The sequence below is a fragment of the Typopeltis vanoorti genome, chromosome 6 (genome assembly GCF_054136105.1).
Source record: "Typopeltis vanoorti isolate ZY-2024b chromosome 6, IOZ_Tvanoo_1.0, whole genome shotgun sequence".
Taxonomy (NCBI): Eukaryota; Metazoa; Arthropoda; class Arachnida; order Uropygi; family Thelyphonidae; genus Typopeltis; species Typopeltis vanoorti.
The window spans coordinates 89,502,909-89,519,278 of NC_143554.1; the positions used below are offsets into that span (position 1 = coordinate 89,502,909).

The 16,370-nt window shown below is 36.2% G+C and overlaps 1 protein-coding gene across 1 annotated transcript in view; it reads right to left on the bottom strand.

Annotated features, from left to right (window-relative positions):
* LOC150105687 (delta-sarcoglycan-like) overlaps positions 1–16,370 on the bottom strand; it is an 87,064-nt gene that overhangs the window by 12,053 nt on the left and 58,641 nt on the right. Inside the window, exons 2-5 of the mRNA XM_090395010.1 lie at positions 9,199–9,500; positions 6,018–6,119; positions 4,620–4,707; positions 4,029–4,148 (exon numbers count right to left, since the gene is read on the bottom strand). Coding sequence (XP_090251136.1) covers positions 4,029–4,148; positions 4,620–4,707; positions 6,018–6,119; positions 9,199–9,435 — 547 coding nt within the window. The 5' untranslated portion in view covers positions 9,436–9,500. The remainder of the gene's footprint in view (positions 1–4,028; positions 4,149–4,619; positions 4,708–6,017; positions 6,120–9,198; positions 9,501–16,370) is intronic.

The window sequence follows — 16,370 nt, forward strand, 5'->3', positions numbered from 1 at the left end:
TTTTGAATGGAACATTCATAAACTTAGTCACTTCCCAAGTGAGTACCGCATGATCACTGTGGCCAACTGGAGGCAGAATAGTTTAGTCTTTAATTGAAACGTCTTCTGACACTATAATCAAATCCAGCACTCTTTGATCTCGAGTTCCTTCTGTCAAATGCTGCTTGAGGAAGTTTTCTCGCAACAGCTCAATAAATGCATTGTCATTCTTCTCATGAGATTCTATTGCTACCTAATCAATATTTGGATAATTAAAGTCTCCCATTATGATTACTCATGAGAGTAATCATAATGGGAGATTTATTCTTTTTCCCGCTCACCTTTTCTATTTGGTGATGCATTTCTTCATCACCAGCAACCGATCTACCAGGTCTGTAACAACACCCCACTATGTAATTTGTCTTGTTAGATTCCACCTCACACCAGATGGCTTCAAACTCACTGCCACATGAAATATTGTTAGTAGTATTACTAATTCATAGGTCTCAACTCTAACTGGATTTAAGTCATCCAAAATCATTATCAGCACGCTCCTCCTCTCCTATCCACTCTATCCTTAAAAATACTGTATCCATGACACTCGATACCAGTTAGTAGGTCTGATTCTGATAGCCAGGTCTCACTAATTCCTGCAATCTGAGGTCACAACGTATCGATGAAGGCAACAAACTCTACCCCTTTGTTTTCGATACTCCTAGCATTCGTGAACAGTAATCTACTGAGTATACCAAACGCATTCAGGTGTAGGCCATCCCTCTTATACATATCCAATCTTCTCTAAAACTCACTCCACACATCAAAAAACTCACATCCATTCCTTCTACGCATCGAATCGTTTGCCATCATAGCCCTTCTTTTTAATTCATTTTTATCATAGCGAGGTAAAATACTAACGATTTTCACTTTCTCACTCTTCACTCGCGTCTCTTCCAGCAACCCTTTCATGTCCTCTCTCATACTGAACTTATTGTCAGTTAAATCGTTCGCACCTACTACAACAACTACGATTTCGTTTACTTTTTATTTCTGTTTTTGAATTACCTGCGTTATATTTTTAATTTTCGCTCCAGGAAAATTCGGTGTTATAACTCTCTCGTCTGTAGCATGTTTTATTATAGCGCAACGTCAACTTACCTGATTTTCGTTATTTCCTGACTTACCTGTTTCTTTGCTTTGTTGTTGCTTATTTTCCTGTTCATTTTTCTTTTTCTCCTTATGCTCATTTAAACGTTCCTCGACTTTTTTGCAATTCCTGCGTTGTCTCTCTGATGATCTGCTTCAACTTCGCTATGAATAACAAAGATTCTCGTAACAACACTCAAAAAATTAGTTGTATCACGCACAGCAATCAAAAATGGGTCAGTAATAAAACTCGTTACAATCAAATGAATCAATTCAGTTTCCATAGTTAATTCCTAATCTTAAACGATGTCACTTAGCCATTAAAAAAACTTGCCTAATAGAGGATTATTCAATCAGATCAAAATTCAACGATCGGCAAATACCAAATGGATTGCACCTTCCAGAACATCACATTGTTACCTAAGAGGGTCATTCACTAGTAGAAAATTCATATTAATAAAAGAATGGTTTGTTAATAAAACTTTGTAATATCTTCCAAATTTTTTCTTCTTTTATTTAAAAATAGTTTATTTTTTTATTGTAATTAATCTTTTTTCGATTATGTATGGATATTTATTTATTTTTTTAAATAATCAAATGTTATTTATTTTTTTTACGACTTTCTAAACTCGATCGTCACGCCATCTTATGTCATGCAAGCATATGTATTTTGTTTTATTTCTTCAGCGCTATGCTATGAAAATTATATTTAAATTTTATTAGACAAATGCATGTTTTTTAATTCCGTCTAACATTTTGAAACAGATATTTCATATAAAACTTATTTGATTATTGTACTGAGAACGTGTTGATGATTCAAATAAGGTTAAAAAAACCTTCTCTACAGTAAAAATAAATGAAATTAAATCAATGGATAAGCAGCTTTTACAGACGTATTGCTTCGTCCGTTATGTGGAAAAAAAAACATAAACAAATGCCAGCGACACCTATTGGTCAAGCGACGAACTTTCATACATTTTCTATTTATATGAAAAAAAAAACCTAAAAAAAGTAAATAAGTACAGAAAAAGCAAGTAAATCCGATTAATAAAAATAATTTTTAAAATTATGTGTTTAAGGATTAGCAACTTTTAGCAGTTAGGGAGCAAAGCCTCCCTAATAATATAGAATTTATTTTCTAAAATAAATAAATAAATAAATAAACAACTTCTGCATTTTAAAATTCAAAAATATGAAAACTAAAGAAAATATCTAAATAACACCAGAAAATCAGAAATTTTTAAAAATTAAAAATAAAAAAAAACTAGCCCAGAAAACAACTCTTTCCCATTCGTTGCTCACCCACAGCAGCAGTTATAACAAGTCTTCCGTATATAAAACTCGCCGACATCCCTATGAATAGTCGCAGCTATAAAAGAACGTGAAATTTGCATTTCGGTCACAAAAGATAGCTTGGTTGTGAGTGTGTGTGTGTGTGTGTTCGTTGGCATTACAAAGTCTAAGGCGCTAGGGAGCCATCACATCCATGTAAAGTTCCTGGAAAGTCTTGTATCCAACAGCCTACGTAATAGAAGCGATTCAATTTGTGAAACAAGCAGCTAACAAGCCTAATAGCAGAGTTTACGACCTTTTCTCACTGCTACTAGTTTTCCCCTAGCTTACAATTTCCACATGAAGAGAGTCAGAGAACCATTTCATTCTAAAAAGGCCTCTTGCATCTTCTCTCTCTCTTCAGATGCGATGAAATTGGAGGCTGTACATTGCTACGTTGACGACAAAAGCCGTCCACTGTTATGTACCTTCTGTTGATAGCCTTCAGCGATACGACTGCCTGCCCGCATGTGCAAAAACGTACGCGAATAGGGTTCTCAAGTTTTACTCCCCGATTTTCTTTTATCCCCCCCCCCTCACACACACATCCCGCCTCTGATGTGAAGAAAGCGACAAAAGGGGTCTAATAAAAGTCGGTGCGTTTTGTGAATTCCTAACATCGATACTGCAGAACCGAAAATAAACGTGGAGGGTTTTTTGTCGGGGGTTCCCGTACCTCGTTTCGTAGCGTTTGTTATGATGGTAATTGTAGTTCCATCCCCGTGTTGATACCCTCAAGAGAAGGATCGTATTCCCGCCTGTGGACTGGGCGTTGGCTTTTGGTTAGGGTTGCCAATTATCTTGAAGCTTTGCGTGACATTTGGAATTGGTCTGCAACGATGAAATCCAGTGGTTTTTTTTTTTATAGGCAAAGTAAAAAACGACTAGAAAAATAATTTCCTTTAGAATTTTTATGTTTTCTAAAAGACGTACCCCCCCCCCAAGTCTTGCATACGAAGTTCTGTATTATTCTGTATTTACGTTCTTAAAAAAAAATGAAATTTGAATTGGTATTTTTATCATGTAAAGATATCATCATCATGCCGAAGTATTAAACCATTTTGATGCCTCTTTTGATCATATTTATTAACATTTACACTGTAGATGCAAAGTTTCGGTTTTATTGTGAAAGTCTATGAGGAATTTGAATCAGTAGCCTAAAGACTGTGTAAAAAGATATTGGGATCGTCTACATTCCAAATATTTTGAAACCAACCTTCACGATAGCTTGAATGGTTTAGTAATTGTATTTCTATTCGATAATGTCTAAGATTTTGTTATAACGATATAAGGTTCTGGTTATTCTTTAATTAGCATCGAAGTAGTGCTTTAGCATTGGCTGTATGTCATCATCTCTTTGTTCCCGAAATATCAGCTTTATAAAGTTCAAAAGTTTACGCTGTAGCGATATTAATCTGTTTAGGTTACAGTTTGCACAAAATGCTTATATTGTTTAGCAGATCGGAAGATAATTTCCCATAATTCCTTGTGGATTAGAGCTTGGATCCGTAGTAATTATTTAGTTCTGTTTTATCTTATTATTATTTACAAATATAGCGATGGAATTAACTTACCTGTGACCCTTAACCTATCAGCTGACACAGTGATCTCGTTACTGTCTACATGGAAAAGAATTTGACCTTGAGGATTCCTAACGGTTAACTGTTCCGCAATTGACTCGACTATGGAATGACCTAACGGGAAAAGACAACAGATTCTCATTAGTGTTGTAATTCGAGCATGAAATACTAACTCACTTTTAATGCTTGTCTTATGAACCGGCAGCAATATTATCCCAGTTAATTAACATGCTTTTGTAATCCCACTGTTTCCAGAGTTTCGTGTAACCATACCTTATAGTACCGCCATGTATCGGGGTAGAGTCGAACATTAATTTGTTTTTTTTAAGTACTTTTATGAAAGTTTAATGAGCTACAAAGTTAAAAATAGCTCTTAAGTTGTTAATAATAATCGTAAAAATACAACTAAACAGAAATGGGCTTTCTCAAAGATTGTGTTTGACAGCATTTTTCGTTTTTCTCAGAGATTACCTTCATGCAGATTATCTATTGCGTTTTAAATCGCTCAAAAGGATTGCGAAAAAAAAAAAAAAAACGCGATCACGTGACCTATAATTCTTGAGTTGGAAACAGAGAAAGACTTACCTACAAACAGCCTGTTAGTAATAACACCTTCACTATTCCTAGCATTAATCGTAATGTTCTTGGAAGACTCCAACTTTAGAGGTTGCTCCTGGAAAAAAAAAAAAAAATAGTCAGCAGTCCCTTCCATTAAAAACGGACGTTTTTTCAGTAGTCTAGAAGCGTGTTTATCTTTCTCTATTTGTGTCGCTAAAAAGGAACCTGCTTGTTGCAGTACATCTGGTTGACCTTTCGATGCATTGCCAATAGTCTTGCTAATTAACTCGCCGATACAATTCCGTGTCGAAGTCACCATTCGGTAGGTTCTTAAAAGAATTTCCTCGAGTTTCCTCCAGTGACCTGGACAAACAGGAGGGATGCTTTCTATCGTTGATTAACCGCCAAGGTAATTGTGGCCATTCTCTAATTTTAATGATCTCTTTTTCTTGTACGCGTTAGTTGATTGATCAAGACTTACTACAACGGCTTGAAACAATTAATGAAGTGTAGTCAAAGAGAAGGAGAGAAGCGGTAATTACTAAGAATTTCGGCTAAATGTCACTAAGGTCCTTTAGAACAGGATGAGATAATTACATTCATTTGCGTAACGGCTATTTTTCTTCAGCATTACTTGGCCAACGAGAATTCATAGCGACGCCATTGTACTCGTATATCCTGCAAAAATATCGTCCTGAGTACTGGCCACTAATTTCCAACTTAAACGGCAGCTATTTCGCATGAAACCACTAAGTTTGCCAGGCATATATTTATTTCGCTAATAGCTGAGGCTATTATCTGAGCAATGTCCTTAAAAGGACTGGCTTAAAGGGGCGAAGCAAGAATGCTTTTCATATTCCCCGTTATCTGTATCTGTAGAGGGCAGTGCAAGGATAAGATGCTATTGAGCTGTATAAAGCTCTGATCATGGCAAGAGGGTAACGGCTATCTGAGCGATGTAAGCTTTGCCATAAATTAATTATAATATTATACGAAATGATTAAAGGTTTATTCTATAATTTATAATTTTGGAAGTTATTTTAAAAATATATGCTTTACAAAATTAAGAGTTATCTGTAATATAATGAAATATAAGTAATGATTTTATTTTAAAATAATTTTTTCTCATTTTCTTCTTAAAAATAATTCAAACAAACTTTTATGGATATGAACTACATTTGTCTTGCGCATGTGCACACTATTAATTCAGTACGTTAAAATTTTATTTGTGCATTTCTCTTTATTATCGTTACTAATAGCAACAGGCTAATTTTTCAAGTAAACTTTCTGTAGGGATTAACTATATAATTATAATTAATAATTAATCCCTAGAGAATTGATTCATTAATTTATACATAATTATAATGTATAATTATACATTAAATATAATATATTTATAATATATTTACAATGTATAATTCTTACCGTTCTTGAACATATTTCAGCTGCATATAGACCTTGTAGGAACTCAGCATCACCTTCCAACTTCATCCCGCCTGCTAAAATTCGTAAACGTCCCATACCCTCCTGAAAGACCATTGCACACCTTTCACAACTTTTTCTCAACAAAAAATGCAGTTTCAGAATATGAGATACTGCTAACAACATGCTCAAAATTTTATCGTATAGAAATATCATTTAGGGAAAAAAATAATAGGTGTTAGAATAAATTTTCAAATATATTTAATTTTACTTTAATAAATAAACAAAGTTGATATTTTTAGAATAAAATATATTAAATGTCAAAATATTTTAATATTATTTTAAAATTTATGGAAACAAAGCTTATATAATATCAATATTAAAATTCACAAAATCTCGAATTCGTGAAAATCTTTTGGCTGCTCTATCTTGGTGAAAATTTTAATTGTAATTTCTAAGAACAGTGAAATATCTTACTTCGATCCATCCTAAGGTAGTAACAACATTATTTGCCGACAAATAAACTTTTTTTTTAATTTTATAATTAGCACCATGAATAAAAAAAAAACATTGACGAAATGGCGACATTCCTCGTAAAACCTTAACTCGGCCTACTTTCTTGCGCCTCTGTACGGCAATTGAAAAGCAAGAATCCCCCGTTGGCTGGAAAGATCTTCGTTAGAATCCTGTTCACAGGACGGAGGAGTCGTTATGAGGGTTTTTCAACTGATCCTTAGGACTGGTTGAGCCCTCTAAATGAGGGATTTTAAGTATGTATTTTTAGACTGTAAATCAGAGTGTGTTCAGGGGTCGGTTTGTCTGTTCTGAGGGACGGCTCATTCACCTTTGGTCGAAACAGAACCAAATAAAGATTCCGCACATCTTAGGACGGGAATTGAACCCAGGTCCTTCCGACCAAAAAGGTTTCGTCTCTAGCGACTGAACTACGAAGGCTCTCATCGTTTTGTACTCAGGTTTTTACTTCAGTAAAACAAAACAACCGCCAAATAACAAATGCATTTCTCACATACGGTATAATCCATTGGCGTTGTTAAAATAGAAACAACTAAATAACCAGTCTTACTTCACTTGGTCATTCTTGTAACAGTTACAGTAACTTGCTCACAATATTCCTTCAATTTATAAATAAGATGACTGTATAATACCCTAGGAACTCCTTAATGGTTTGCTCCATCTAATACGCGTAATAAATATCACAATAACTGACCCAGTTTCCCCTGCTCCTGACAAACATAGGGTACGATTACTTAATATTATTATTTGCATCTAAATATCTCTTAGCTGTTCGTAACAACAAATCCCCCCCCCCATTTCCCCCCCAGAGATCTTAATCACAAAATTATAATTTAGCGTTTCACCTGCCGACCCTCTTTATGGAATGGAATAACATTCACCATCCCCACCTCTCTAATTAAATGAAATTTCAGCTGAATTTAATAAATCCCTGGCCATCTTTGATGATGAGATTATAAAGTCTTCAGTTGATTTTTACGTTGTAAGTTCTTTCTGAAGGTTATTTAAGTCCACTACAATAGATTATTACCTTCATTTGCATCTCTTCATGTACTGTAGACTTTCTTTTGTTGGCCATAATCCCACGATTTATTAGTAATATTCTTTGCGCTGTCCATTATGCATGCAACTCTCTTTCATGTTTCCATTAATAAATATGCATACAATTCTTTATTCCTTTCCTAATCAGACACGTTCTCAAATTCCGCTTTAATAACACGTATATTTAAAAGCCTCATTTACAAACCACACTATCATTTACAAAGCTAATTAAACATTCACTTTAGTCAATAATTATCCCAGCCGATTCTTATCAAGTTCACCAAGTTAATGATCATCCATTTTGGTCTGTTTCTATGGCGATAATAATTGACTGCTGTCAAACTATACCGGATGAAAGTGAAACTTCGTTCAAGTCTTTATATCCGTGAATTCATTTTTTTAACCCTTACTCAAGATATTTATCCTATTAAATTAATTTAAATGCTTCTGTTGGTAATTTCGTGTATTCTTTTGACTGGTTAGCCTATTTTGCGAAGGTTTTTTTTCCAATCATAATCCAAAGACCTGGGCTCGAACCCCGTTTAGAGGTTTGGATTATGATTCCAGCATATACAGTATGAGGGTGGTCTGAAAAGTTCTCGGCTTCGACCATAGATGACAACACTATTGCCACGATTTTTTTTCTAAGTTGGTACATCTGTCATAAGCATCCATGTGAAATTGCAAGTCATTGTATCAAGTAGTTTGTTTTATACAGCTGTCTGAAGCAAAAGTGTTGTCGGTATCCCTCGAAATGGATAAAATTGAATATCGTGCGGTTATAAAATTCTTTATAAAAGAAGGTTTAACATCAAAAGAAATTCATTCAAAGTTCATAAAAGTTTATGGGCACTCTTCGTCTTCGTTTTCAATAATTAAGAAATGGACTGCCGAGTTTAAACGTGGCCGTACCAGCCTTGAAGATGATCCACGTGAAGGACATCCAAAAAGTGTAACAACACCAGAAATCATTGATCAAGTGCGCGATATGGTATTGAATGACCGGTGAGTCAAAGTGCGTGAAATTGCTGATCCCTTAATAGGAAAATTAAGGGATCTGCACTATGAATTGTTGGAACATCCACCCTATTCCCCAGATTTGGCTCCCTCTGACTTCTATCTCTTCCCAAAACTAAAACTCTTCCTCGCTGGTCAGCGTTTTTCTTCGAATCAAGAAGTGATTGCGGCTGTAGAGGGGTATTTTGCAGATCTTACTGAGAACCACTACAGGGACGGGATAATGGCGCTAGAGCATCGCTGGAATAAATGTATTAGTCTTAAGGGAGATTGTGGTGAAAAATAAAAATAATTTTGAAATCATAAATTCGTTACTTAAATATAAAGAGCTAATAAGCTTCATTTCGGCGATGTAATATTCAGCATGAAACTCTCTGATTCCAATCTTTGAGTTTCTTATTCGGTTTTAAAACAATGGGGGATTTAATATCCCCTTAATTTAAATAATCATAAATTCGTTTTTTCATTGTTAGGCCGAGAACTTTTCAGACCCCCCCTCGTAGATCACTAAATAATAAGAGATTACGTAGCATATTTAATCTACCTCATGGGAAAAAAAGAAGAAAAAAGAAAAAAGATAAGTTATAATTACCGTAGAGAAATCCAAAACCATTATAATCCACGTTGTTAATGCAATATTGATAATAACCATCACCATTAACAGTACCACCAACGTATACAAACATCTCTTCCTCCATCCGTAGATCCCGATTCTATAGACACACTGACTCTGACAAGGGTGGGTTGCGATCGCTCCTCTGTCTTCTTGTGACTGATTGATATTCCAATCTTGAGTTGTAGTTCCTGTGGAGGGCTCTCCTGTTCTCATTCTTGGATGTGCTCAGTTGGATAGACAGTCCACGAAGGAGTCCTTAGGGAGCATCCTCTAGACAGCTGATAAAAAAAGAAAAGAAAAAGAATTGTTAGAAATCCTGTAAGATTTCTGACAAACTATTACATCATGAGGTAATCGCAAATGGCTTTTATGTATAGGTTTAATAACAATGACACCAGGTGGCATTAGTAGTTCCATTTTTGTAGATATTACGTTTTTTTTTCGTCAGAGGACGTGGTGTGTAGTGGCAATGTTTTACTATATAAAAAAAAAAGAGAAAAAAAAACAGCCTAATGGAGACTCGTATTTGTGCCAAAGTTTTTGATGCTAGTAAAAGCAAACATCCACAAGTTCAGTCAACTAGTGTCGTATTTTTTGTTTTTGTTTTTTTTTTCCTCCTTTCGTAAACGAGATAGTACTGCGGAGACACACAAAAAGCAATAAGGAAGGATTAGAGCTAATGTTCTTATCAGGGTACTTAGGCTAGTTCTGATAAGCCAAAATAAAGGCCCGATAAGGAGTACAATATCAAAGCCACTTTTCTACTAATGGCTGCAAACCGCAAATTGTGGGTCCATTGCAGCCTCTTACCGATGTCTTTAATGGCTTCAGACCCATTAAGTGATCAGCCATCGTGAGTCCCGAACGTTACTGTAATCTGTTCTTAATAATGACGTACAGACTTTAGACGATGCAGGCAGGTCTACCATGAACAAAGAGGCTCTTCACGAAGCGCTAGTGCCAAGTCATCCTGCTAACAGAATGATGACATTTAGATATTAGACTCGTACACAGTTCCCAGTTCGCTTTAACTTTGTAGAAATGAGCACCGGCTCAATATTATTCATTAGAAGGAGCCAAAAGACACTAATTAGTGTTATGTTTAAGCCTACTGGACTCATTGTTGCCGAGAGAATACGTCACAATGGTTCTAAATTATCATTTTCCTCGTGCGAGTGTAATTAACACGAGTTGAAGGGAAGATTTGTCATTCTTTAAAACACGCGCGATCCACGTGATGTTCTTAATAAAGGAGTGAAGTGCGTGGTTGTTAAACAGAGCATCAAATTGTTAGTTGGGAGACTTCAATAACCACGCTGACGAACCATGAAACATTGTTTGTGTGCTCTTCACGAGCACAGTATGTCTCGGGTTCTCCGGTCTACGGAAATAATGAAATCATGACCTGCAGTTTACGACCTTATTGTGAAAGTATCAAATGACTTGTGACATGTTATTGAAGGATGGAAAATGAATGTAAAGTTGGAGACATCTTGCCATTCGTAACGAGTTCCTAAAATCTCCATGATGGTTAGCAAATGAATGAAGCCTTAGCAGCCGGTTTCCTCATAGGAAAGAATTACTGAATATTTTTGTCATTTAGAATAATTAATGTCCACTATTTAAATTAATAACTTAAAAAAACGACATGTAAAAGAAAGAACATCTAGGATAGAAAGAAAAGTTGAGTAATTGAGAAATAAAAGTCATATATGAACCCTAAATATTTTTAGAACAAAATCTAAGACATTAATACAAGGTTAAGGGCTTGTTCGTAATTATGTAGCGATTATTCGGAGTTTTAGACCCCCCCATCCCTTTACTGTCATCCTATGCATCGAAAGTGCTTACGTGGTCAAGAAAAATTGAGACAGATTTTTTGCAAAAAATCATTTCATTAAAATGTGACGTCACATCCGCCATGGATGGAAACCAACCAACCAACAGAAGTGTTTTATTATGCAAAAAGAAATGATGAACTCACTTGACAGTCTCCGATTGCTCTTCCCCATTAAAAATCGCTATAACTTATGCACAGATCTATACATAGACATATATGGTGATATTAGCCTTACCACCTTCAAATGAGACGGGATTCGAACCAGTAGCATAATTGAATAGCGAATGTGCTATCCACTCGATTAGCCACTGATTTCACTGCATTGGTTTTGTGTTTTGTGTTTGTTATTTCAGGTATTATATTTGTGGGAATATTAACAAACTCTTGAAATAGCAGATTTCAATCATAAGACGTTATTCTTAATCTTAGCGATTAATCGAAGATGGTCAAAAACGTATTCATTAATTTAAACCTTGATTTTTCTCACTACTAAAGTGATGATCTATGGCATCCTTATTTCCAACCTTATCAGCAGTAGAACACGGAGAATCTTTCAAACTGTTGCTTGATCCTTTCTCTCAGAAATGAACGTTTCCAGTTGGCTGTATTCTTGAATAGGAATCCATTTGGATAATGGAATTTTTTAAAATGACGTGGCTGCTTTTATGTTGGGAGTCATTATCTTATTTTTCAACCAACAGTAATAGTGTAGTGAAAAAGAGTGCCGTTAGAGGGCGTGTGGAACTTTGTTTCTATAACAATGATAAAAGAGATGGATTATCATTTGTCATTTATGGACATGTTTTGGTTTTGATTTCGATCTGAAATCGGAAATATTTTAGATCTTGAATATATTGGATTATGTTATCTTTTTTCTTTTTTTTCAGAAGTTTTCTTATTTTTATAAGGAATATATAAAACATCATTGATTATATACGACCAGGGCTACAGGCTAGCATTTTATTATTTTTAGTGTTTACCAAGTAGAGGAACCATCTTAAAAAAAAAAAAAAGAGTAAAATTGCATCGCAGACAGTGCCATTTAAAACTAGATATTTAAAGAAAGAATACCGGAAGAAAATAATAAGACAAATACAGTAAGATTACATCCCTTAGAAAGAAGTCAACACTTGTATTTGTCATGTGCTAGAAAATTCATCGTTTAAAAATACAAAAACTTCTAGTATATGATTTTCTTAAGTTTCGTAGGATTAAGAAGAATAGGAGACAAGAAAATGGAGCGAAGGATTAAAGTAGAGAAAATAGAAAGACGTAGAAATGTTAAAACTGTAAATAACAAAGAATAGACTGTGAATGATAAAGATGGATCTTAAAACAACGCAGGAAAAATAGAAATTACGAAGTGAGAGAGAGAGAGAGAGAGAGAGACAGACAGACAGAAAGAGAGAGACGTCTTCAAGAAGCAGCAAAACAAAATATATAAAAACAATTAGATGTCTGTTAAATTTGATGATAAGAAAGAGAAAATAAATTCTTGAAAAATCAAAGCAGAACAATAAAGATAATAAAGATGATGATGATGAAAATAGGAATCCAAGAACAATAAATAAAAGAAAGGTAAAATAAAAAAGTGAACGATTTGACGAAATATAGACAATTTTAAGCACTACATAACGTCTCAAGATTTATGAAATTGGTAGTATTTGTTACACTCATCCTTTAAACCAAAATGTTTTAATGATTCTACGAGGGGAGGGGAGGGGTGAAACCGGAGGGATCTGTGCTGGGCAATGATTTGATGTGATTCGCTTGCACCCACTCGTTTATAATTATCTGTAGAATTCAAATTGCTAACTGTGGAATTAAGAATGATCAATTGCTGCACAATACACTAATATATATAGAAAATAGAAAATTTTCGATTTCTATATTTTTATAGAAAAATATGACATCAATTATAAGTTATCTAAAAGATGGGCGAAAAATGTTTGATCGATGTCAGTGTTACAATCATTGCATTAACTCTGAATAAATTTCAAATAATTTAAACATTTCAAGACCTAATTGTTTCGAGGGGAGGGGGGTTCGGATTATCTAATGAAATGTACCATTGTTTTTCAGAGTCTTTTTGTTAGTATTCTCTCAGTTCCTATCATAAAAACGTAAAAGCAACCCAAATGGAAATAGAAATGCCATTTCCATTCCAGAAACAATTTTCCAGATAACACAATTGACATTTATGTCTTTAGGGGTGAAGCAAGATGCTTTTCATATTCCCCGCTATCTGTTGTGGTTACAGTGAGGGTAAACTTTATGAGCAGTTTGCTCGCCCTGATTAGGCATGGAGATTATGCATCGCTATAGGAGGCTAATATAGCTATACTTGAATATGTCCGTTGGATCGTATGCTGCAGCCTGCTGAACCAAATCGTTGGGATGTGTGGACGTCTTTAGGAAAAACTTGGTTGCTAAGGGTTGTAGAAAAGAGAAAATATAGGGAATATTTGTATTTCTATGAAGTTGATTGTTTCTAACATACCACGGGGCGTTCAGAATCATTCTCAAGCACTTGTTCTGCACTCGCTGTATTTTGATAATGTTAGTACTAGAGGTTGGAGCTCCAAGCCGGAGAGGCATAGGTGATTATAGGACGAATCGTCATCTGGTATAGTTGCAATTTGATTCTGTTACTGAGCTTGTTATTTCTGTTAATTAGCGGATAGATCTGAGCTATGGCTTTAGATGCCTTTGTGCACGCAGATTTGATGTGTTGGTTGAAAGATAACTTTTTGTCGAGAATTACACACAGGTAATTTGTTTCTGTCTTCCAGGGAATTTTAGTATTGAATAGTAACACATCTCCTGCAGGAGATATTGGCCTTTTCGAGAAAAGAATGGCTGAGTTTTTTTTTTTTTTTTGCGGGGGGGGGGGTTGACGTCCACTCTCCATTTTGAGAACCACCCTCCAGCTTTAGAAGGTTTTCTTTGAGCTTTCTGGTAATGAAGTGGGGACGGAGAGATCTGGTTAGTATTGCTGCATCGCCAGCATACAGGGCCAAGATATGAAGACATCGGATTGTGCGGGATATCCGACATGCATATAGAAAACAGCAATGGAGCCAGTAGAGATCCCTGCGGCACTCCAGCAAAGATGTGGCGCTGGGAGGATGTAAAACCCTTGATTGTGACTTGTATTGATCTATTCTGAAAATATGAATGGATTAAATGAACTATTGTTAGTGAGATACCGGCTGAGATAAGTTTGTGTAGGAATCCGAAATGCCAGATTTTGTCAAATGCTTTGGATAGGTCTAGGAAAACAGCTCCAGTGTATTGACGCCAGTTGTAGCTGGTAGTGATGTATTCGACAAATCTGTGGATTTGCTGGGTAGTACTATGGTGTTGCCGAAACCAAACTGTTCTTTAGGGAGGATGTTTAGGTCATTTACTGAGGTTTGGAGTCGTGAGAGGATTACCATCCCCGCAACTTTACCCACGTCGGAGATGAGACTGATTGGACGATAATTTTGCGGTAGGTGTGGGTACTTGCCTGGCTTATGTATAGAGATTACACCAGCCAGTTTCCAGGTGGAAGGAAAATAGTAAAATCTTAAGATTGTAATGATTATCTTAAGATTATAATGGTCAGGTGCACTACATCTTTTCGAGGTAACAGCTTGGTCACCCTGTTTGAGATGCCGTCTGGTCCAGGAGCTTTTTTGTTCTTTAAGTTTTTAATAATATTATAAATTTCAGCAGGTGATGTGGGTACAATGTGATCAGTACGGGTATCAGGAAGTTTGAGTGAGTGTCTGACCTGTCTGTGAATTTTGTATATATGATTGAAGTCTAGATTTCCATATGCAGGTTTGCACTGCTCTTCCAAATTTCTTGCCATGACTTCCGCCTTGTCCGCATCAGTGTGTACAAGGCCCTGGTCAGAGAGTATTGGCGGAAGAGATTTGCCTTTGTTTTTGATGTTTCTTAGTCATTTACAGACAGAGTGATCAGGAGGTGAAATAGCGGCTAACTTTTCTTCCCACAGACTGTGTGCCTTGAGTGCATCTCTCACAGCCACAGTAAGTCTGTTTAGATTTGTTTTATCGTGTGACGCACGAGTGTTAGGAAATCTTTTCCTGGCTCTGTTTTTCTCCCTGGTCAAGTTCATAATGTCTTGTGGAAATAATTGCAGGATGTGGCTACCGTTATGTGAGGAACAGGGCCAACACTATCCCTGAGCACTTCCGACAATCTTTCCTACGATATATAGGAGTCAGGGTGGAGTATTGGGTTGTAATCAGATGACAACTCATTCAATGATCTTAGGCTGTATTGAAGATTAAAGTCCCGCAGGATAGCTATATCCAGGATGACAGCAGTTCCAAACGTACTAAGATGAGTTGGTTCAGTGGGGCCTGCCACGACAGCATTGTGTGATCCTATGAAGTTGGAAAGGATGCACTCGTTCTTGTTGGTAGATCTGCAATTCCATTCAGGGTGCTTGGAGTTCAGATCCCCGGCTATAATGGTGGGTTCTCTGACGCATAAGATGGCATTTAGGTCAGAGTGTAATAGAGTTTTTAGGGGTGGGTTGTAAGCAGAGAATATTTTCTGCCAGCCGAGCTGGTGAACACCTCCACGCCCGTCATCTCAAGATTAGTGGTTGGAGGGTTGATCACAGAATTGTATTTGATATAAATTTTAATGAAGATGGCAGTGCCACCACCTCAGTATACCAATCTATCATTTCTGTATAGGCAGTAACCCCTTATTTTAGGGTTGTCTGAGGGTCTTAGATGAGATTCGCTGATTAATATAACATCTGGTTGATATCTGTTAGTGAATTCTTGCAGCTCCAGAATTTTGTTTCTTAGGCCATTCGCATTCCATGCAATGATCTGCAAAGAGGCTGGAATAAGTTTGTTTCTATTCATCAATTGGTGCTGTGAGGATGACCTGTGTTTCACGAAGAAATCTTTTGGTGGAGGTTGCTGAAGGGTTTGACAAGCTGAAGTCTTGTAGCATGTTGGTTAGGGAGACTGTAATATCAGCTGTTAGATTGTAGGTGTTGATTTGTTTGTATGGGCCACATCAGCATAACTTCTTGTTTGCTTTTGGTTCACTCTGTCTTTGAAGGTCTCTGACTGTGGACGCCGAGCCTCCGACTGTGGTGCAGGGGCCTCTGGTGTTCTTGTGCTAGAGGAGGACTGTTTGGCTGTTTCCATCCGTCTATTTTTTGGGTGCTGAATGCATCCCTTTTAGTTGGCTGGGCCACCGCAGTTGGCACATTTAGCCGAGGTGGTTTTTGGCTTTGCGCAGATATTGGTTGGGTGGCTTGCTCCACATT